The sequence below is a fragment of the Piliocolobus tephrosceles genome, chromosome 1 (genome assembly GCF_002776525.5).
Source record: "Piliocolobus tephrosceles isolate RC106 chromosome 1, ASM277652v3, whole genome shotgun sequence".
Classification (NCBI taxonomy): domain Eukaryota; kingdom Metazoa; phylum Chordata; class Mammalia; order Primates; family Cercopithecidae; genus Piliocolobus; species Piliocolobus tephrosceles.
In genome coordinates this window covers 215,714,531-215,736,077 of record NC_045434.1, presented here as the reverse complement: position 1 = coordinate 215,736,077, position 21,547 = coordinate 215,714,531, and the positions used below count along the sequence as shown (strand labels likewise).

The 21,547-nt window shown below is 52.5% G+C and overlaps 1 protein-coding gene across 1 annotated transcript; it reads right to left on the bottom strand.

Moving 5' to 3' along the window:
* Window positions 1-388: 388 nt before the first annotated feature.
* ICMT (isoprenylcysteine carboxyl methyltransferase) lies at window positions 389-13,877 on the bottom strand. Its single transcript, XM_026448153.1, has 5 exons — window positions 13,602-13,877; window positions 12,768-12,856; window positions 11,356-11,525; window positions 9,759-9,976; window positions 389-2,162 (listed from the first exon to the last, which is right to left on the bottom strand). Exons 1-5 carry the CDS (start codon window positions 13,794-13,796, stop codon window positions 1,980-1,982), a joined length of 855 nt encoding a protein of 284 aa, XP_026303938.1. The 5' UTR covers window positions 13,797-13,877; the 3' UTR covers window positions 389-1,979.
* Between the last annotated feature and the right edge of the window lie 7,670 nt (window positions 13,878-21,547).

The following is a 21,547-nucleotide window of genomic DNA, read 5'->3' as shown; positions in this document are numbered from 1 at the left end:
TGGTTTTTTTTTTTTTTTTTGAGATGGAGTTTTGCTCTTGTTGCCCAGGCTGAAGTGCAATGGCTCGGCTCACTGCAACCTCTGCCTCCCGGGTTCAAAGGATTCTCCTGCCTCAGCCTCCTGAGTAGCTGGGATTAAAGGCACCTGCCACCACGTCCAGCCATTTTTTGTATTTTTAGTAGAGACAGGGTTTTATCATGTTGGCCAGGCTGGTCTTGAACTCCTGACCTCATGATCCACCCGCCTTGGCCTCCCAAATTGCTGGGATTACAGGCGTGAGCCACCGCGCCTGGCCGTCTGGTTTTCAAACCAGCAGCTGTCATACTAGTAATCAATGAACCCGTAAGCCTCTTTGGTATATGTAACAATGAAAAAATTCATTAAGCCATGAAATCTAGAAATAAGTCATATTTCTGAGTTGATAAAATGCTTTTCTGAACATACATTTTAGGTATCTGGCACAATTAACCAAATGTCTGCCCATTTTTGTGTAGCTTTTATACAGTACAGATTTCACTGATGTCGCCCCCACATCTGAGTATTAAAAACATTTGACATTGTTCTTCTCAGTCCTCACAACACCCCTGTGAGGTAGGTGGTATTGACCCCATTCCACAGATGGGGAGGTCTAGGCACGGAAAGGTTTAGTGGCTCCTCACAAGCTGCGTGGTGGGGCAGCAGAGTGGTGCTCTGGCCCCACGCCCACGCCTTCACATTCATACTTCATCAGTGCCACCGTAACACTGCATGGCAGGATCTCACGCTGAGGCCAAGTTCCTGTCTAGTCCAGAATGAAGCCAGCGTTTCACCTCTTAAAGCTTCGATGTGTGACTCAAAGCCAACTACTCTCCCAAACTTGCAAAACAAACATATTGACTGAATCTTGGTTGGGACTATTTGCAGTATTTAAGATTATTTTTGAGAGTCAATCTGCTTGGATTTGTAGTTGTATATGTTCAAATCCCTTTGGAAAACAGTTTGAAATGACATGAGGGACAATGTAATTTTGAGAACAGAACACATAAAACAAGAGTTCTGAGACTGACATTGAAATTGAGAATATAAGCTATGATAAAACAAGAATCAAATCCCAAATAAATGGAGAGCAGCACTTCTCAATGTTTAAGGCCATGCACAGAGCAGGCATTCATTAAGCACTTCTGGATCAAGAGAAATTGACGCTCCTTTGAGCCGTCTGTCACTGACAACAGGAGCTGAGACCCCCAGGAAAGCCGGCCAGGGCCATGATCCCCTTGGCCTGGGGCCACGTTCACACAAAGCCACTCAGCCAAATTGTGTGGAGGTATCTAGGCTTACTTGCTGCAGGATAAAAGCTGAGCTAAAACACCAAGCGTTGAGCTAGGAATACCCCTTTGAATGTGTACTGCTACTTATAAAAAATAGATATGTAGCTATGATTAAATAGATGAAAGGCCAAAGCATCCTATGAGGAAGTATTTTTAAAACTGTATAGATGTTCATGCAGTGAGGGACAGAAATAAAGAGGTTAAAGCGGTTTGTGTTTTTCGGTTAAATGAAAGGTTGTAAATGCATTTTTAATGCTGATAAGAAGGGGTACCTGCTACCCCTTTCTGCTGTGGAAGTGTTGCCGAGGACAGAGTCCATCTCTCCCAGGGAGTCCTGGTTATCCCTTACTTACACTCTGGCCTCGGGGGCAGTGACGTGTGGCCTCGGTCCTCCCCAGGTCACTCTGGAGGGCGCTGTGGAATATTGCTGTGATTTGCCTCTTACTCGTCTCTCACCCATGTTCCGCCTTGATTCGGCATAAGGACAGACTGCTCCAGTGGGGCCTTGGGTCCTCAGGCCTTCTGACCGCTTGGTCTTGAGTGACATTCCAGAAGAGTGACTCATGACGTAAAACGATTAAGAAAATCCATGTTGCAGCGGCCAACCAGAAACAGTTTTTGTCCCAGGCTGCACGGGGTTGGAGGCCCCAAGGTCACTGGAGCCACTGCCCGTCACAGGTCCACCTTGACCCCCTTTATGAAAGGCAGGCCCGTGGGCACCCTCTTCTTATACTCCAGGTACTCCTCTCCAAAAAAGTGAATTAGTGAGATTTCTTCTTCTTCCGTTCGATCGCGGAAGAATCGCCACACTGTCAGAGCATAGCTGACGCCGCAGATGGGGTTACACAGCATCACCTAACAGAGGGAGACACCGGGCTCATCAGGGTGACCGTGGGATGATGCCCTGTGCTTTGGTGGGCATCTGTCTCTAATACCCAGAGGATTTCTGTGCCCATGCCCTGTTGAGACTGTCAGGGTCTCTGGGAGCAGTACTGTCACCTTAGCCCTAAGCACTCACTGCTGCAGGCCTTTCTCACGTGCTTTTCTGTTGCTCCTCTTACATGACAGAGATCTGAAAATCACAAGATCAACCTCTTGGATTTCTTTTTTTTTTTTTTTTTTGAGACAGAGTCTTGCTCTGTCGCCCGGGCTGGAGTGCAGTGGCCGGATCTCAGCTCACTGCAAGCTCCACCTCCCGGGTTCACGCCATTCTCCTGCCTCAGCCTCCCGAGTAGCTGGGACTACAGGCGCCCGCCACCTCGCCCGGCTAGTTTTTTGTATTTTTTTAGTAGAGACGGGGTTTCACCATGTTAGCCAGGATGGTCTCGATCTCCTGACCTCGTGATCCGCCCGTCTCGGCCCCCCAAAGTGCTGGGATTACAGGCTTGAGCCACCGCGCCCGGCCTACCTCTTGGATTTCAACCCTCAGCTTCGGGTGACAGCAATGCCCCCCACCTCCTAGTGTGAGCTCCCCAACATGAGGTCCCATGCACGCTGCCTTCCTGCCCAGGACCCTCCCACCACAAATGCATTTGCTTACACCACAGCTGCCTGGGCCTCTGCCTCCTAAACCCACAACCTCTGCTTTAGCACGAGATACGGGGCCACAAAACTGAGCTTCCGAAATGCCCCTTCCAGCAGATCACCTCCACGTTCAGAGAGCTCCAGAGCCTCAACCCCACCTCCTGAGTCTGGGTTTCCAACCCAAGAAAAGCAGCACTTCACCTACGTCCCCAGTCTCCTGCCTTCCCCACGCTGTGCCCACTTTGCTTCTTACCTTTTTCCCTCTCCTCCCTGGAGACGGGTTCTCACTCTGTCACGTGGAGTGCAGTGGCAAGATCATGGCTCACTGCAGCCTTAACCTCTTGGGCTCAAGTGATCCTCCCACCTCAGCTTCCCAAGGAGCTGGGACTAAGGGCATGCGCCACCACGCCCAGCTAATTGTTGTATTTTTTTGTAGAGATGGGGTTTCACTATGTTGCCCAGGCTGGTCTCGAACTCCTGGCTCGCTCTTCCACCTTTAAGAACATCCTGGCCAGGTGCAGTGGCTCACGTCTGTTAACTGCAGTACTTTGGGAAGCCAAGGTGGGCAGATCACCTGAGGTCAGGAGTTTGAGACAAGCTTGGCCAACATGGTAAAACCCCGTCTCTATGAAAAATAGAAAAATTAGCCAGACATAGTGGTGGAAGCCTGTAATCCCAGCTACTGGGGAGGCTGAGGCAGGAGAATTGCTTGAACCCAGGAGGCAGAGGTTGCAGTGAGCTGAGATCGCCATTGCATTCCAGCCTGGTCAACAGAGCGAAACTCCCTCTCAAGAAAAAAAAAAAAAGAACATCCTTCTTACTGATCCCCAGCCAAACAGTCCTTCAAGGCCAAAAGCATGCCCCAGCTCCTCAGGGAACCACTCACCTACTCCTGCCCACTGGTCCCCTGTGGATGAGCATCTTCCCCGACATACATTTTCTGTATGTTTTCTGAACATACATTTTAGGCTCCAGTTCAGCCACCTGGAGAGCCAGGCTCATGTCCTGACCTCTCACACCTTCTCTTATTGAGCACTTACTGTGTTCCCAGCACCGTGCTAAGCCCTTTACAATCATTACCCTATTCAACTCTCATGGCAAACCTTTGGGGGCAAGCTAATATCCCCACTTTGTTTTTTAAAATATTTATTTATTTATTTTAATTAATTAATTTATTTTTTTGAGAAGGAGTGTCACTCTGTCGCCCAGGCTGGAGTGCAGTGGCCGGATCTCGGCTCACTGCAAGCTCTGCCTCCTGGCTTCACACCATTCTCCTACCTCAGCCTCCCGAGTAGTTGGACTACAGGCGCTCACCACCACGCCTGGCTAATTTTTTGTATTTTTAGTAGAGACGGGGTTTCACCATTCACAGGATGGTCTCGATCTCCTGACCTTGTGATCTGCCCACCTCGGCCTCCCAAAGTGCTGGGATTACAGGCATTAGCCACCCCACCCAGCCTTTATTTTTTAAAGACAGGGTCTCACTATATTGCCCAGACTGGACTTGAACTCTTGGGCTCAAGCCATCCTCCCGCCTCAGCTTCCCGAGTAGGGGGGACTACAGGTATGTGCCACTACGTCTAGCTGCCCCTACTTTAACATGAGAGGAGAGGGAGGCCAAGCGGTGAATGTCAGAATCAGGACTGGCCCAGTCAGTGACTCCAGGGCCTGTACCCTCACATCTGGCATAGCTTGCTGGGGATACCTTACAGCGGGAGTTCTTGATAGCAGGCTATAGCCTGTTACTGAGCCATGAAATCATTTAGTGCATCATGAACAGTACTGCAAATAGTAAGATAGAAAACAGGGTTTTTTACACGGTAAGGGTAATTATTACATTAGGAAAGACATGTTCTGTTCATACACACACAAGTGCTGGAGCACAATGTAAAAAAATATGTAGACAAAAAAGTATGGAAAACCCTTTGATTCTAGTGCACATATGTATACAGTAAGCAAACATTTATGGCAAATTGCATTATTCAGTCATAACCAATTTGTTCCCAGGGAAAGTGATTGTTTTTTGTTTTTTTTTTTGAGACGGAGTCTTGCTCTGTCGCCCGGGCTGGAGTGCAGTGGCCGGATCTCAGCTCACTGCAAGCTCCGCCTCCCAGGTTTACGCCATTCTCCTGCCTCAGCCTCCCGAGTAGCTGGGACTACAGACGCCCACCACCTCGCCCGGCTATTTTTTTGTATTTTTTAGTAGAGACGGGGTTTCACTGTGTTAGCCAGGATGGTCTCGATCTCCTGACCTCGTGATCCGCCCGTCTCGGCCTCCCAAAGTGCTGGGATTATAGGCTTGAGCCACCGTGCCTGGCCCGGAAGGTGATTGTTAATGTGAGAGTTTTACATATTTTAGAAACAAAAAATGTAAAGTAAAAGCTATGGTGGCCGGGCGCGGTGGCTCAAGCCTGTAATCCCAGCACTTTGGGAGGCCGAGACGGGCGGATCACGAGGTCAGGAGATCGAGACCATCCTGGCTAACATGGTGAAACCCCGTCTCTACTAAAAAATACAAAAAACTAGCCGGGCGAGGTGGCGGGCGCCTGTAGTCCCAGCTACTCGGGAGGCTGAGGCAGGAGAATGACGTCAACCCGGGAGGCGGAGCTTGCAGTGAGCTGAGATCCGGCCACTGCACTCCAGCCTGGGCGACAGAGCGAGACTCCGTCTCAAAAAAAAAAAAAAAAGCTATGGAATAATCATCTGCCCCAACTATACCGTTAGGGGTCACCAGAGAGTCACCAAGGACTATGCATTGCTGATGGGATGCCTGAGAGATCTCTGGATTCGCTCAAAGACTTGGAGACTTTTCTCAAAGACTTGGTGAATTTTCCAAGATGTATTCACATTCTTTGGCCAAGTTTTTCTAGGACCAAGAGTAAAGAATCAAGAAACATTTTCAAGAAATAAGGCTTGGGGTTGGGCATGGTGGATCACTCCTGTAATCCCAGCATTTTGGGAGGCTGCAGTGAGAGGCCTGCTTGAGCCCAGGAGTTCCCAGATCTGCCTGGGCAACAGTAAGACCCCATCTCTACTAAAAACAAAAAACTTAGCTGGGCATGGTGGTGCACACTTATAGTCCCAGCTACTCAGGAGACGAAAGCAGGACAGCTGCTTGAGCCCAGGAGTTTGAGACTAGCCTGGGCAACACAGCAAGCTCTCATCTTTAATACACAAATAATTTTATTTTCCAAGACAGGGTCTCACTCTGTTGCCCAGACTGGGGTACAGTAGCAATCAAAGCGATCTTCCTGCCTCAGCCTCCTGAGTAGCTGGGATTACAGGTGCACGAGCCACTTCCAGATATATTTTTAACTTTTTCCTTTGGAGAGAAGGGTTCTCACTATGTTGACCAAGCTGGTTTCTAATTCCTGGCCTCGAGCAATCCTCCTGCTCTGGTCTCCCAAAGCCACTGTGCCTAACCAAATAATAATTTTAAAAAAGAAATATACGGGCAGGGTGCGGGTGGTTCATGCCTATAATCCCAGCACTCTGAGAGGCTGAAGCGGGTGGATCATCTGAGGTCAGGAGTTTGAGATCAGCCTGGCCAACATGGTGAAACCCCTACTAAACCTACTAAAAAATACAAAAAATTAGCTGGACGTGGTAGTGCACACCTGTAATCCCAGCTACTCAGGAGGCTGAGGCAGGAGATTCACTTGAACCCGGGAGGTGGAGGTTGCAGTGAGCTAAGATCGCGCCACTGCACTCCAGCCTGGGCGACAGAGTGAGACTCTGTCTCAAAAAAAAAAAAAAAAAGAAAGAAAGAAATATACGTGGTGGCTCACACCTATAATCCCGGCACTTTGGGAGGCTGAGGCGGGTGGATCACTCGACCCCAGGAGTTTTGAGAACAGCCTAGGCAACATGGCAAAACCTTGCTTCTGTAAAAATACAAAAATTAGCCAGGGGCTGGGCATGGTGGCTCACACCTGTAATCCCAGTGCTTTGGGAGGCCAAGGCAGGCAGATCACCTGAGGTCGGGAGTTTGAGAACAGCCTGGCCAACACGGAGAAACCCCGTCTCTACTAAAAATACAAAATTAGCCGGGAGTGGTGGCACATGCCTGTAATCCCAGCTACTCAGGAGGCTGAGGCAGGAGAATCGTTTGAACTGGGAGGCAAAGGTTGCGGTGAGCTGAGATCGCACCATTGCACTCCAGCCTGGGCAACAAGAGCGAAACTCCATCTCAAAAAAATAAATTAATTAAAAAATACAAAAATTAGCCAGGTGTAGTGACACCCATCTGTAGTCTCAGCTACTGAGAAGGCTGAGGCAGGAGAATCCCTCAAACCCGGGAGGCGGAGGTTGCAGTGAGCCGAGATTGTGCCACCGCACTCCAGCCTGGGCTACAGAGACTTAGGAGACTAAGGTGGGAGGATCACTTGAGCCCAAGAGGTCGAGGCTGCAGTAAGCCATGATCATGCCAACGCACTATAGCCTGGGTGAGAGACCCTGCCTCAAAAAAAAAAAAAGGAAAAAAAGAAAAACCATACATAAATTTAAAAAAAAAAAAAAAAAATATATATATATATATATATATACACACACACACACAGAGAGAGAGAGAGAAAGAGAGTCAGGTGTAGTGGCTCACACCTATATAATCCTAACACTTTTTCTTTTCTTTTTTTTTGTTTTGAGACTGAGTCTTGCTGTGTCACCCTGGCTGGAATGCAGTGGCGTGATCTCGGCTCAGTGCAACCTCTGCCTTCCAGATTCAAGCAAATATCGTGCCTCAGTCTCTCAACTAGCTGGAACTGTAAGCATGAGCCACCACGCCTGGCCTAATCCCAGCACTTTCGAAGGCCAAGGTGGGAGGATCGCTTGAGCCCAGGAGTTCGAGCCCAGCGTGGACAACAAAGGGAGAACTATCTCTGTTTTTGAGACAGTCTCACTCCATCACCCAGGCTGGAGTGCAGTGGCATGGTCTCAGCTCACTGCAACCTCCATCTCCCAGGTTCAAGCAATTCTCAGGTCTAGGCCTCCCGAGTAGCTGGGACTACAGGCATATGCCACCATGCCCAACTAATTTTTGTACTTTTAGTAGAGATGGGGTTTTGCCATGTTGGCTAGGCTTGTCTCAAACTCCTAACCTCAAGTGATTCACCCACTTCAGCCTCCCAAAGTACTGGGATTACAGGCAACTGGCCAGGAGAACCACCTCTACAGAAAATTTAAAAATTAGTTGGATGTGGTGGCACACACCTGTAATGTGTTCCAGCTACTTGGGAGGCTGAGGTAGGAGGATCACCTGAGCTCAGGAGGTCAAGGCTGCAGTAAGCCATGATCACAACACTGCACTCCAGCCTGGGTAACACAGCAACATCCTGTCTTAAAAAAAAAGGCTGGGCGTGGTGGCTCACACCTGTAATCCCAGCACTTTGGGAGGCCCAGGTGGGCAGATCATGAGGTCAGGAGATCAAGACCATCCTGGCTAACACAGTCAAACCCTGTCTTTACTAGAAATACAAAAAACTGGCCGGGCGCCGTGGCTCAAGCCTGTAATCCCAGCACTTTGGGAGGCCGAGACGGGCGGATCACGAGGTCAGGAGATCGAGACCATCCTGTCTAACACGGTAAAACCCCGTCTCTACTAAAAATACAAAAAAAAATTAGCCAGGTGCGGTGGCGGGCGGGCGCCTGTAGTCCCAGCTACATGGGAGGCTGAGCCAGGAGAATGGCGTGAACCCGGGAGGCAGAGCTTGCAGTGAGCTGAGATTCGGCCACTGCACTCCAGCCTGGGCAACAGAGCGAGACTCCGTCTCAAAAAAAAAAAAAAAAAAATTAGCCAGCCGTGGTGGTGGGTGCCTGTAGTCCCAGCTACTCAGGAGGCTGAAGCAGGAGAATCGCTTGAACCTGAGAGGTGGAGGTTGCAGTGAGCTGAGATCACACCACTGCACTCCAGCCTGGGCGACAAGCGAGACTCCGTCTCAAAAAAAAAAAAAAAAGGCCAGGCACCCTAGCTCAAGCCTGTAATCTCAGCACTTTGAGAGGCCCAGGAGGGCAGATTGCTTGAGCTCAGGAGTTCAAGACGGCTCTGGACAACTCGAGAAACGCTGTCTCTACAAAAAAAAAAAAATACAAAAAGTAGTCAGGCATGGTGGTTTGTGCCTACAGTTCTAGCTACTTGGGAGGCAGAGGTTGCAGTGAGCCAAGATCACACCACTGCACTCCGGCCTGGGCAACAGAGCAAGACTAGGTGTCAAAAAAAAAAAAAAATAGAAAGAAAGAAACAAGGCCTTTTCTTCAGCCTGAGACAGAACAAAGCTACATGGCTCCACACAGCTCACTAACACATTGGCCTCAGCCCCATTAATACCTATTTCTGATGAAATCCAGCCAAACTGCCACGAGTGGTAGAGGGCACTCCTCCCCTAAGCGCCATCTCTGTCCTCAGCCCCTCTGGGGTGTTTCAGATCTATTAATAGGTTGAAGGGGCAGAGAAGGGGACAGGCACAATGGCTCATGCCTATAATGCTAGCACTTTGCGAAGCTGAGGTGGGAGGATCACTCAAGGCCAAGAGTTTGAGACCAGCCTGGGCAACATAGTAAGACCCTGTCTCTACCCAAAAAAAAAGAAAAAAGAAAAAAAAAACAGGCAGAAACAGGATAAAGGGATACAGCAGGTAGCTAACAGCACCAAAGATTTATGCACCCAGGTTTTGGGCACATACTAAAAAGCATTACAGACTACATTAGTTCTCTTGACTTTTATTAAATTATCACTTGAAACATGCCAAGAAGAACATGTACCTATTATTTAAAGGAGACCAACAACCTCATGAATACACTGAAAACCACTAATTGTGTACTTCGAAGTGGTGACTTTTATGGTATGTGAATTGTATCACAATGTTTAAAATGTTACTAAAAAATAAAAATAAAAAATAAAAAAGGGAAGTGGTGTCATATTTGATATTATACCTGAGTTCCAATACTCCAGTAAAACCACCCGACGTAAGAAGGATGCCGAAACCAAGCGTACACTCCGCTGGTCACCAGAGTATGTGTATCTGATTTTTCATTCTGCACCACGTGGTTGAAATTGGAGCCAGCTGTAAACATGGCCGCCTTCCTCAGACATTCTCCGAAGACCACCATCAGCAGCCCTGTGACACTGAGCCAGGTGATCTGCTTCAGTTCTGTGGGAGAGAGACATCGATGACACACAAGGAGTGAAAACACTGGCCAGCTGAGCTTCCCTTCGCACTGCTTAAAATTAACCTATTTTCCCAAAGACAGAAACAGAAAATGTGCTCGTGGGCAATCAGCATTTGTCATCACGTTAAAATTTCATAAGAAAACACATTCTCCTAAGTTGTGCTAGTCATCAGTTTACTTTAAAATGCCAATAAGCACAATGAAAGCATCATGGTAAAGAGATGCTCTCTTGCTACAGCTGATGGGTTCTCTGGTTCACCACCCCCGGCCACATGCTCAGTCCTTCATCTGGGGACAAGTACAGCTAAGAGAAGAAAAGGGCCAGGCGCGGTGGCTCAAGCCTGTAATCCCAGCACTTTGGGAGGCCGAGATGGGCGGATCACGAGGTCAGGAGATCAAGACTGTCCCGGCTAACACGGTGAAACCCCGTCTCTACTAAAAAATACAAAAAACTAGCTGGGCGAGGTGGCGGGCACCTGTAGTCCCAGCTACTCGGGAGGCTGAGGCAGAGAATGGTGTAAACCCGGTGGGCAGAGCTTGCAGTGAGCTGAGATCCCGCCATTGCACTCCAGCCTGGGCGACAAAGCGAGACTCCGTCTCAAAAAAAAAAAGAGAGAAGAAAACAAGGGTCCAAGGTTTCCACCCTGAATCCCAGGAGCTACATGTATTTCATTTCATTGGCTGTGAGACATTCAATTTCAGAGTGCAATCCACATACAGAGGCTTTTGTTAGTCAATTTTTTTTTTTTTTTTTGAGACAGCGTCTCACTCTCATTGCCCAGGCTGGAGTGCAATGGCACAATCTCAGCTCACTGCAACCTCCACCTCCTGGGTTCAAGCAATTCTCCTGCCTCAGTCTCCCAAATAGCTAGGATTACAGGCATGCGCCACCAGGCCCAACTAATTTTATATTTTTAGTAGAGACGGGGTTTTACCATGCTGGTCAGGCTGGTCTCAAACTCCTGACCTCATGTGATCCACCCACCTCAGCCTCCCAAAGTGCTGGGATTACAGGTGTGAGCCACTATGCCCAGCCAGTAAACTCTTACATGAAACGTCTAAATTTCATTTGATTGTAAAATTAGAATCACAACTACCCAAGGTTGGGACTTCACATTAGATGGTGCACTATGTGATGCAAACTTAAAAGCAAAAGGTCAGCACGTCCTCGAGTCAAAATCCAGAGGCAGACAGAATTCATGAGCGGAGCTCATCCTTTATAAATAGCTTAGTGAGGATAGAGGTCTGAGGAAAACCGCTTGGGGGAGATTAGACCTGAAAGGTGAATCAATGTCACTGTCCTCAGCCTGAATGGGAGCCACCCTTTTCCCCCCCAGAGGGGGACATAAGGCACACTAACCTGGCCAAAAGATATTTTCAAGTGTGAACTCTAACCAAGAAGAAAGAGCAGCTACTGTATACTCCAGGCTGTGATTCAGGAGAAAGGAATCCAAGGACAGACTTTTGGGATTATTGACTGCTGTCACCAAGTATTCAGAATAGTGGAACAATGACAGGGAGCACATGTACCTATTTAAAGACAAAAACAGAGTTAAGTTGGGACAAGAGAACCAAGTTAGCCGTAAGTGCTGATGTGGGTCTCCTGAGCTGGCCCTAAGTCCATGAGGCCCTGTTCTCACCTGTCTGAGAGTGGACACAGGTACCGGCTGCAGCATCTACTACCTCAGGCTTGCAAAAAGTGGAGTTTTTAAGGGACTATTTTTGTTTCCAGTCTTTTTTTTTTTTGAAACAGAGTCTCCCTGTGTTGCCCAGGCTGGAGTGCAATGGTGTGATCTCGGCTCACTGCAACCTCCACCTCCCAGGTTCAAGCGATTCTCCTGCCTCAGCCTCCCAAGTAGCTCAGACTACAGGTGCCCACCACCACACCCGGCTAATTTTTGTATTTTCAGTACAGATGGGGTTTTGCTATGCTGGCAAGGCTGGTCTCGAACTCCTGGCCTCACTATGTTGGCCAAGCTGGTCTTGAACTCCTGACCTCGTGATCTGTCCATCTCGGCCTCCTAAAGTGCTGGGATTACAGGTGTGAGCCACTGCACCCAGCAAGGGACTGTTTTTGAATGTCACAGGCAAAACAAACCCACAGGTCACGGAGGCATTATGGACCCTTCTGTCCTTTAAAAATGACACTACACACAATAAAACATGAAAGAGGGAGATAACAACATAAAGGAGTGATGTATGTCGGATACAAAATTTAACAAAACTGAAATAATTCCAGCAAAGGATTAGATGGCTCAAAATATTGATAAGAGGAGATTTAAAACTTTTTACCTTGAAGCCACTGGTTCATATCCAGGTCAGACTAGAAGGCTCAAGGGACTGAAATCATAGTGTAGGGAAAAATCCTACAATGGCTGTGGGGATGCACTAGATGTGACCTAATAGAAATTAGAGATGAAAAAGGCCTATGAAGACAAGCCAGAGCCCTGCCCCTGCCCGCCACCGAGGACCTGCACCCCTTCCGGGAAGGGCTGCTCTTGTTACTGAATGCTGTCACCACAGCTGCTGATGACAGCACCTTTGGGGGTGCCAGGGAGATCTGTTTCTGCCTGATTCACAACCAACCCACAGGCACGAAATCACAAGGCCTGAAATGTGAGCAACTAGGGGGAAGCCAGGAGACTTGTTTCCAGAGAACCCTGAACAGCCTTCTGCCGGTCACAGATGAGACAGGGATGAGGAAATGCCACTACTGACCCTCTGATCTGTCCACCCTCGCCTGAAAACCAGTATTCCAAAAGGAATACTTACCAGCCAAAGTGACTCCAAGAAGACTGGCTAAAACTTAGCAGCATGCCGCAGCCGAACACAAACCCCAGGAAACAAGCTCGGATGGCTATCTGAAAGGAACCAAGAGCAGCTCAGTCACTCGCAGTCCTGAGTACAGATCTGGGCCGCTGAGCTTCCCAGGATAGGCAGGCCACAGGCAAGCAGATAGAGCCGATTTGCTGAGGTTGAAAGAGAGAAGTGGGCGACCTGGGTTCAAATTCTGCACCCACCTCTCTCTGGCTGTGTGGCCTCCCAAGTTATTTAACCTCTCTGCTTGCTTCCCCGTCTACACCCAGGGAATAACAGTACCTACCATTTAGGACTGCGGTTAGAATCACACACGTAAAACACTTAAGACTAACTGCTACCTAAATTTTAGCTGCCACTATTATTATTATTCACCATGATTATTCACGGCTATAGGAAAACTGCTTAAGCCTAGTTTATGAGGTCAGGGCACCCGGGCCCGTGCGCCCAGCCCCACCCATGTCACTGCGGGGCCTTTGACCTGAGACAGGGCAGCAGATAGGTCTCTGCACCTTAAGTTACATAAAAGCACTCGCGGGCTCACTCACTCCCACCCCACGCGCACCAGCTGAGCTGCACGAGCTGCAATTTAACACCCACTCTTCGGGTGCAGGGCGCCCGAGCCCGGAGAGGGAGGGTCCCCTCCTGAGACCTAAACTCGTGGGTGAAGAGCGCGCGCGTGGGAGGCCGCTGCGGGCCCGGGGAGAAAGGTGCTCACGCGCCACGCCAAGAGGACCCCCGCCCGCCCCACAGGCCCCACCGGCCCCACCGGCCCCCGCCGGCCTGCACCTGGTAGCGAGGCGGCCGATAGAGCAGCAGCAGCAGCGCGTTGAGCCCGGCCACGTAGAGCGCCAACCCGGTGCGGCCCTGCAAGCCGGCGCGCGTGAGCAGCGGCAGCGCGAGCACCGAGGCGCCCAGCAGGAAGGTGGCGAGGCTGAGACGCGCTTCGGAGCCCGGCGGAGCCCGCGCCGCGCAGCCCGCCATGGCGCAGGGCGGCGGAGGAGCGGGCGGCGGCGACGGCTGTAGCCCGGGGAAACGCGCCGGCCGCGCCTGCGCACTGCGCCGCCGACGCCGGCCCGGGAAGGGCAGCTTCCCGGAGCTGCGCGCCGCCTGCCAGTTCTCGCGAGAACTCCGGCCCGTCCCGTTGGTGGCCCGAATTTGGCGGGAGCGCCCCGCCCCGCCCCGCCCCTCGGGGACATCCGGGCTCTGAATCCGACTCTGTGCTGGGCTGGGGCCGGGCTGGGGTGGGAGAAGCCGCTCACCGCCTCTGCCAAAACTTAGTCCCAAACTCAGGAGGTTCTTGTCCCAAGAAGCAATGTAAAGTTTGAAACGAGCCGGGCGCAGTGGCTCACGCCTGTAATCCCAGCACTTTGGGAGCCCGAGGCGGGCGAATCACTTGAGGTCTGGAGTTCGAGACCAACCTGGCCAAAATGGGGAAACGTCGTCTCCGCTAAAACTACACAAATTAGCTGGGCGTGGTGGCGCACGCCTTTAATCCCAGCTACTTGGTGGGGCTGAGGCAGGATAATTGCTTGAACCGGCGACACGGAGGTTACAGTGAGCCGAGATTGTGCCACTGCACTCCAGCCTGGGTGACAGAGTGACACTCCAGCTCAAAAAAAAAAAAAGATTTGAGACGGCCGCACCCTCGCTGTCCCTGTGTGGTCTCCGAAAACCAGACGCCTTGGGGCGTGAGTTCGGCCGAGTGGGGCAACCTCCAGCCCTCCCTCTAAGGGTCCCTAGAAAGCGGCCTGGACAACGGCACCTGGGCATCCATGCGACGGGACCACCGCCCCCTGAAATTCCTGTTGTGGAACAAGGCTGGACGGTGATGGCAATGCTCAGGATATATTAGGTTTTTGTTTTTTATTTTTGTTTTTTTGAGACGGAGTCTTGCTCTGTCGCCCAGGCTGGAGTACAGTGGCGCAATCTCGGCTCACTGCAAGCTCCTCCTCCCGGGTTCACGCCATTCACCTGTCTCAGCCTCCGGAGTAACTGGGACTACAGGTGCCCGCTACCACACCCGCTTAATTTTTTTATATTTTTAGTAGAGATGGGGTTTCACCGTGTTAGCCAGGATGGTCTTGATCTCCTGACCTCGTGATCCGACCGCCTTGGCCTCCCAAAGTGCTGAGATTACAGGCGTGAGCCACTGCTCCTGGTCTATATTAGGTTTTTAAATAGCAGGAGGCAAAGCTATTTGGTGTGATCCTGACTTCACTTGGGGGAAAAGAGCAGGTATCTGAGCCTGGGAAAATGATCGAGCTATAAGCCAAAATGATATAACGCCAACTATATATGTACCTTTTTTTTTTTTTTCTTTTTTAGGCACAGGGTCTCACTCTGTCAACCTGGCTGGAGTGCGGCAGCCTGGGGTTTCACCATGTTGGCCAGACTGATTTCAAACTCCTGACCTCAGATCCACCCGCCTCGGCCTCCCAAAGTGCTGGGATTATAGGCGTGAGTCACCGTGCCCGGCCCATAGATTACTTTTATAATCAGAAATTATTATTGACTTTTTAAAGAGTAAATGCTCTCACGTCAGGTGGCTCAGAGAGCCGTGCTGGAGGAGAAAAGCCAGTAAGCGAACAACTGGAATAAACTCTGCAGGGATGGGAATGGGGGCAGAAGGAGAGCAAGGATGGGGAGCAGAGAGGGACCCCAGGGGAGGCCCTCAGCTTGGATGGCGGCAGGGCGAGGAGGCTGCAAGGAGCAGATGCCAGAGCTAGGCCTTGGGGCCCTTGGGGATGGACAGCCTGCCCTCCATTGGAAATGAGATCAAGGAGGGAGTGAGGGCTCGGTGTTTGAAAGGCACAGAGGCAGGAGGAAGCAAGGCTGAGAAGGGATGAGGACAGGCCCTCAGGGAGGCTGGCACCAAGCGGTGGGTCAGCGAGAGAGGCAGGCGGTCTGTGAGCCCTGCATCTGAGCCCCTCACCTCTCCACTCTAGTCCCTGCAGGTCCTGGCAGGAGCTCTGGTGCTTGGGAAGCTGGATGGAGAGGCTGGGCCAGAATCCCAGACCCCTCACCCTCTGCAGCCTAGCTTTGTGACCTTGGCAAATCCATTCTATGTGCCTCTGTTTCCTGTACAGTGGGGGTCCTTATTTCTCTGGCACAGATTGGTATTTGTTCTGTAAAGCCCAATACCACTTTATTTTCTTTTATGTATTGATTTTTTTGAGACAGGGCCTCACTCTGTTGCCCAGGCTGGAATGCAGTGATGAGATCATAGCTCACTGCAGCCTTGAACTCCTGGGCTCAGGCCATCCTCCTGCCTCAGCCTCCTGAGTAGCTGGGACTACAGGCATGCACCACTGCACCTAGCTCCAGTACCATGTTTAAACGGTGCTCAGAAAACTTGCTAAACTTGGTGGATGGGAATTGAAAAGAGATTTAATGTTTTAAAAATCAAAGTCACCCAGCTGCAGTGCCACATGGGAAGGAGGCCTGGGTGTGAATGTTCCTGGGAGCTGAGAGCTCCTGTGGCTGCTGCCAGTTTCCTGTGGTTTCTCCCAGACTCAGGACCTCTCCCTCTGCACCAGGACACCTCAGGACCACCAGAGGGCACTCATCGCACGTTCACCCCTGGAAGTGAGCTGGTCCTGGGGCCGGAAACCACTGTACCTGGGAAGCCCTTTCTAGCTTTTGCTCTCCTCAATGTATGACAGCCCTGATTTACCCCCAGGGACTGCTGCCACTCAGGGGTGTAGAGTAATATGTCACCAGACTGGAGAACCAGAGCAATGCTGTCTCCTCTGCCCATCACCTCCCCTTGGCCCCTCCCTCTTCATCAGCCCCATTTTGGAGAAGGGAGAAAGAAAGGAGAGGTAGCAGTCTCCTCCCAGGTGGGGCCGGACTCCAGGGAAGGAGAATTTTCAGAAGTTGTGGGAGTTGCCGAATCTGTCAGGGCCCAGGGTTCACAGAGCAGTGATGGAGGAGAAAGGAGAGGAAGCAGATCTAAGCACGTAAGGGCATCAAACCAGAGAAACAAAGTCATGTGCAGAGGGCTGCCCATAGACACAGGGAAATACACACACGGAGATGCACAGAAACACACAGACCCCACACAGGGACCTGCTTTCCTGCTACAGGGGAAAGCAATCTGATCAAGCAGACCCACTGTGCACCCATCCCTCTATGCTTCAGGACAACACACCTACAAAAATATAAGGAAAAAAAGGGAAAACAGCTCTGCCTGGCATGCCTTGCTTGCCTTTTCTTGTAAATAAGCATTTGAATGTGTTTTGTTCTCCAAGCTTTCCAGGCAGGCACAAAGGGAGCCCTTTCTCATGCAGGAGGTTCCCTCTGCAGCCTCCCCCTTCCCTCCCCCTCCTGCCATCCGCCCACAGGCTGAGGTGGCTTTCTTTCCTGAACCCGAGTGTGGATACCTCCTGTTTTAGAGAACCCTGAGAACCACTATGCTATTTCCAAATTAAACTCTAGGCTGAGATGAAATTAGGCTTCTTTTTCTTTTCTTTTCTTTTTTTTTTTTTTTTTTTTTTTGAGACGGAGTCTCACTCTGTCGCCCAGGCTGGAGTGCAGTGGCAGGATCCCAGTTCACTGCAGCCTCTGCCTCCTGGGTTCAAGCGATTCTCCTGCCTCAGCCTCCTGAGTAGCTGGGATTACAGGCACCTGCCACCACACCCGGCTCATTTTTGTATTTTTAGTAGAGACAGGGTTTCACCATGTTAGCCAGGCTGGTCTCAAACACCTGACCTCATGATCTGCCAGCCTCAGCCTCCCAAAGTGCTGGGATTACAGGTGTGAGCCACCGTGCCCGGCCACGTTGGTGATTTTTTTTTAAGAGAGTTGGTCCCCTGCAGCTCCCAGTCATTCACAGGCCTCTGCCCCATCTGCTGTCCACGTGGAGGCTGGGAGGGCCGCAGGGAGGGGCCTGTCCAGCGTGGCTGCAGCTCTTCCCAGGAAGGAATCCCTGTCTTCCAAAAGTTTTCTTTCCCCTCCTCTGGCCATTCCAGGCTGAAGGAATGAAAGCTCCCTCTTTCTAGGCTGAAAAACAGGTGACCAACATGTAATTTATGAGCACCATCAGCCCAAAGTGCATAAGTCATATGTGCACAAAGGGGCCGGGTAAATATTTAAAGATTAGAGCCAGCTGGGGAGAAACACAAAAGCCTGGGGCAATGGGGGTCTTTCTGAACTCACTCTCCCCGAGCTGGGCCAGGTCAGCGTTGATGCACTCACTGGAGTCCCAGCCTTTGTCATCTGAAGGGCCCTTGTCTGCTGGGCTAGTGGGAGTCCCAACAGACAGAGCTAATGAGAGTTCAACAATCGCAGCCTCTCCAACCGCATCTGGAGACAATTGGCTGAGTCATTTCAGCACTTTTGCTGTGTGTCCCAATAGTTAATTACATGGAGCAGTCACTTCATTTCACTTTGAAATGCATCTGCAGAGGGGGACAACAGATTTCTCCCTCCTGTCACCTGCATCCACAGTAGCCTGTGCAGCACTCACCAGTTAGCACTGGTTCAAACCCCTGGAAGTGCAGAAGGGAAGGGGCTGCCGCCCGGAGCCACAGGGCTATCCTCTGGGATGGGCCGCAGGTAGGGCGCTTGTCCTGGGGCCCGAAAACCTCTCCCTACTTGGTTCCAGACCTGACATAATATTCTTTGTTTCTTTTTTTGCCAAACTCAGGAAAACCAAATGAGGGAAGGAGTGGCACAGACACTTGTCACTTTCTGTGTTAAATTCCCCAACATGAGACGGGAGGGGCCCTGAGCAGCCCTGGAGGCTCGAAGAGCCCTCAGGAGTTATAGAAGGAAGTTTTTTTTCCTTGAATGAGCAGAGGGGGGCCTGGGTCTCCCCACTTCTCCTCCTGGACCTGTGCTCCTTTCCAGGCTGCCTTGGGGACCCCAGATGCTAAAGATGGAAAGGGAGTTGGTGGCCTACATCCCAGCTTGCGTAAGCCCCGCTTCTAAGTTGGTCCATGCCCTTCCTGGCCGCCCGAGAGTGCTTTGTCCTGCTTGCCCTCAGAGGACAGGGTGAACCTACTGCCACTCCCCCTCCAGCTCTGAAAATACCTCCTGGTCTGTGTGAGCCCCTCTGGAGCCAGGCCTGCCTGAGGCTGTGCTAGGATGCCCAGACTCAGGGCTTGTAGGCAGCCTGACAGGCTGGGGTGGAGGGTGGACCCCGAGTCTTCAGCCTGGGTTTCCAGGAACGGTCCCTGTACAGACTAGTCTGCTGTCTCCCAATGACCTTGCCAGATGCAAAGCACAGTGACTTTAACTTAGTAGGGGAAGTGGCTGCCCAGAGAGGGGAGCAAGAAGTGAGGGTAAAGAGGCCCTGGTGGGGAGGAACCCGGCTCAGAGCTCGGAAAAGGGGAGGGTGGAAGTCGCACCAATCTCTCTCTCCACTTTGATCCTGCGAGACCCTCGGCCCGTGTACGGCGCCTAGCGGACCAAGGAGGCTGTTTGTGATGGAGGAGCCACGGGTGGGGGCGCCAGAAAGTAGGGGGATCATTCCAGGTGGGGAGACCCCTGCCCGAAATCGGGCCACAGGACAAGCGGCGCGGCGGGCAGTGTCGGGGTTGGGGTGGGGGGGCCGCGGAGGCGGAAGTCCATTCAGTGGACCAGGGCGGAGCGACGCCTGAGAATTCCGCCCAGGCCTTAAGGCGGGCCTTGCCTCCTGCAGCCAAAGCAGAACATTGCGAATTAGCGCATTTTGCGGTCAATTTTCCACTGCTTAAGAAACACTAAGCCATCCACGTGAGCGGCCCCACCCAGTGCGATTGGAATCCCAGGGGACGGGCTTGGGAGGGGTGGTGGCCCTGGGAACGGCGGGTGTCGGGGTGCGGGCGGGGGCAGCCCCGGGGTCCCTTCATGGCGGCCCGGATTCAGGAGAGGGGGCGGGCCGGGCACCCAGCTGCGGGCCGCGAGAGCTGCGAGGAGGGCCATTGGTTTGCTAATGCACCCGAGTTGAAAGGCGCGGGCGGCGGTTTACAGGGAAGGATTGTAATTAGAGGACAAATTGCCCCGCTGCCCCGCAGCTCGAGAACGCGGGGAAGGGGAGGCCCGCCGGGGCGCGGCGCGCGCCAGGCCTCCGTGCAGATGTGCAGCAGCTGGAAGTCCGCGCCCTGCGGGGCGCCCGGAGTTTGGCCCCGAGGGGGCGGGGGCGGGCGCCGCTTTGTGGGGCCCGCACAATGCCCTTAACACTCGACTGCCCCCTTTGTGCCAGGCCGCGCCGCCCGCCCGCCCCGCGGTGCCTTTGTACCGCGCCGCCACCGTCCCAAGCTCGGAGCGAGTCGCACAGAGGACGCCCCGGCCCGGCTGGTCCTGGAGCTTCAAAGCTGCCCGGCGCGTGCCAGCGCCCGCCGCCTGGCCTCGGCCCCCGCCGCCCTCCCAGGCCCGGGTCGGCCCGGATCTGGCCCGCGGGCCCTGCGGCCCGAGATGGGGAGAGCCCCAGAGCTGCTGTTGCTGCTGCCTCGGCCTGAAAGGGGGAGGGCGTGGCGCGATTCTCCACGCTGCTTGGCGCCTGGGAACGCCGCTATCCTGGGGAGGGCAGGCGGGGGCGGGCTGGGGGGAGATACCCCGGCTTGACAGCCCTGGGGGGCGCACCCCACCCTGAGTCCCTACACAGAAGCCGGTTTGTTCATTCCTCTGCCACAGGGCTCAGCTGCAGAATTTTTGCAACTTCCCTGTCACCCTCAGAAGCAATGGGGGCTGCATTGTTCAGAATACCATTTTACAAACCCCAAAACTCAGGCCATGAGGGCCCATGGGAGATGTCTAGGTTTGAACCCAGGGACTTCCTGGAGGTCAGCCTTCCTGTCCATCACAGCGACTACAGTTCAGCCTCCTGGAGTTCATCTGGGGCTCAGCCCCAGAGCCTTGCTGTAGGGCCTAAACCATCCTGGGGCGAGCGCTCCAGGCACCTCCTCCAATGGGTCCCCCATAGTTTGAATCATGGATTGGGGTGTGGGCCCTGGGCCTCTCGAAGTGTGGCCTGGAGCTCTTCCCAGAATGTCAGTGGCCTCCTGCCACCACCACCTGTACGTGGAGCTCACAGCAGGCTCATGGGAGTGGACTTCCAGTGCTTCTCCATGGGGAGAGGGTCTGCCACCAAAGCCACCCAGCCTGGAAGCCCAGGGCTGTGGGGAAGGGGGAGGAAGCCGCGTTGACCCCACCTGCCTCCTGTGGGAAGTCTGTGTTGGATTCTAGCAATGTCAGAGAACATGGGACCCAGGCTACACCCCCACCAGGACCCCTCCCAAGCCCAAGGCCCCAGCAAGGATGAGACTGGCTGTGGCCCCGAGGGCGGGCTGCACGCTTTAATGGGACACACGTTGCTGTGTGGCCCCCGCGGGCTTGGCTTGTGCCCGGCTTTGAGCAGCCACAGGCAGAAAATTGCTGCATTGTGCCGACATTTAGGGCAACTAATGCGGCGTTGCGGGTATGGCCAGAGCATGAAGTGCACAGAGAGGCGTCACCTTGGCATCATCATCAGTCCGGAGGGAGCCCAGAGCCCTGTCATAGTCATGTGGCAGCCTGTGGCCAGCTGGCCCAGGTACCTACCCAGTAGGTGGCCCCCGGAATGCTTGCACTCCAGGGTATCAAGGACTTGGCAAGTGGGACTGGAGAACTTACAGGAATTGGGACAGGATGGGCGTGGAGGGGGTGGGCATGGTAGGGGTCCTCAGACTTGGGAAGTGGTGGAGGCCAGAGAGATAAGGAAAAGACAGAGAAAGGAGAAGGGAGGTCCCTCGGGAGGCGGGGGGGGGGGG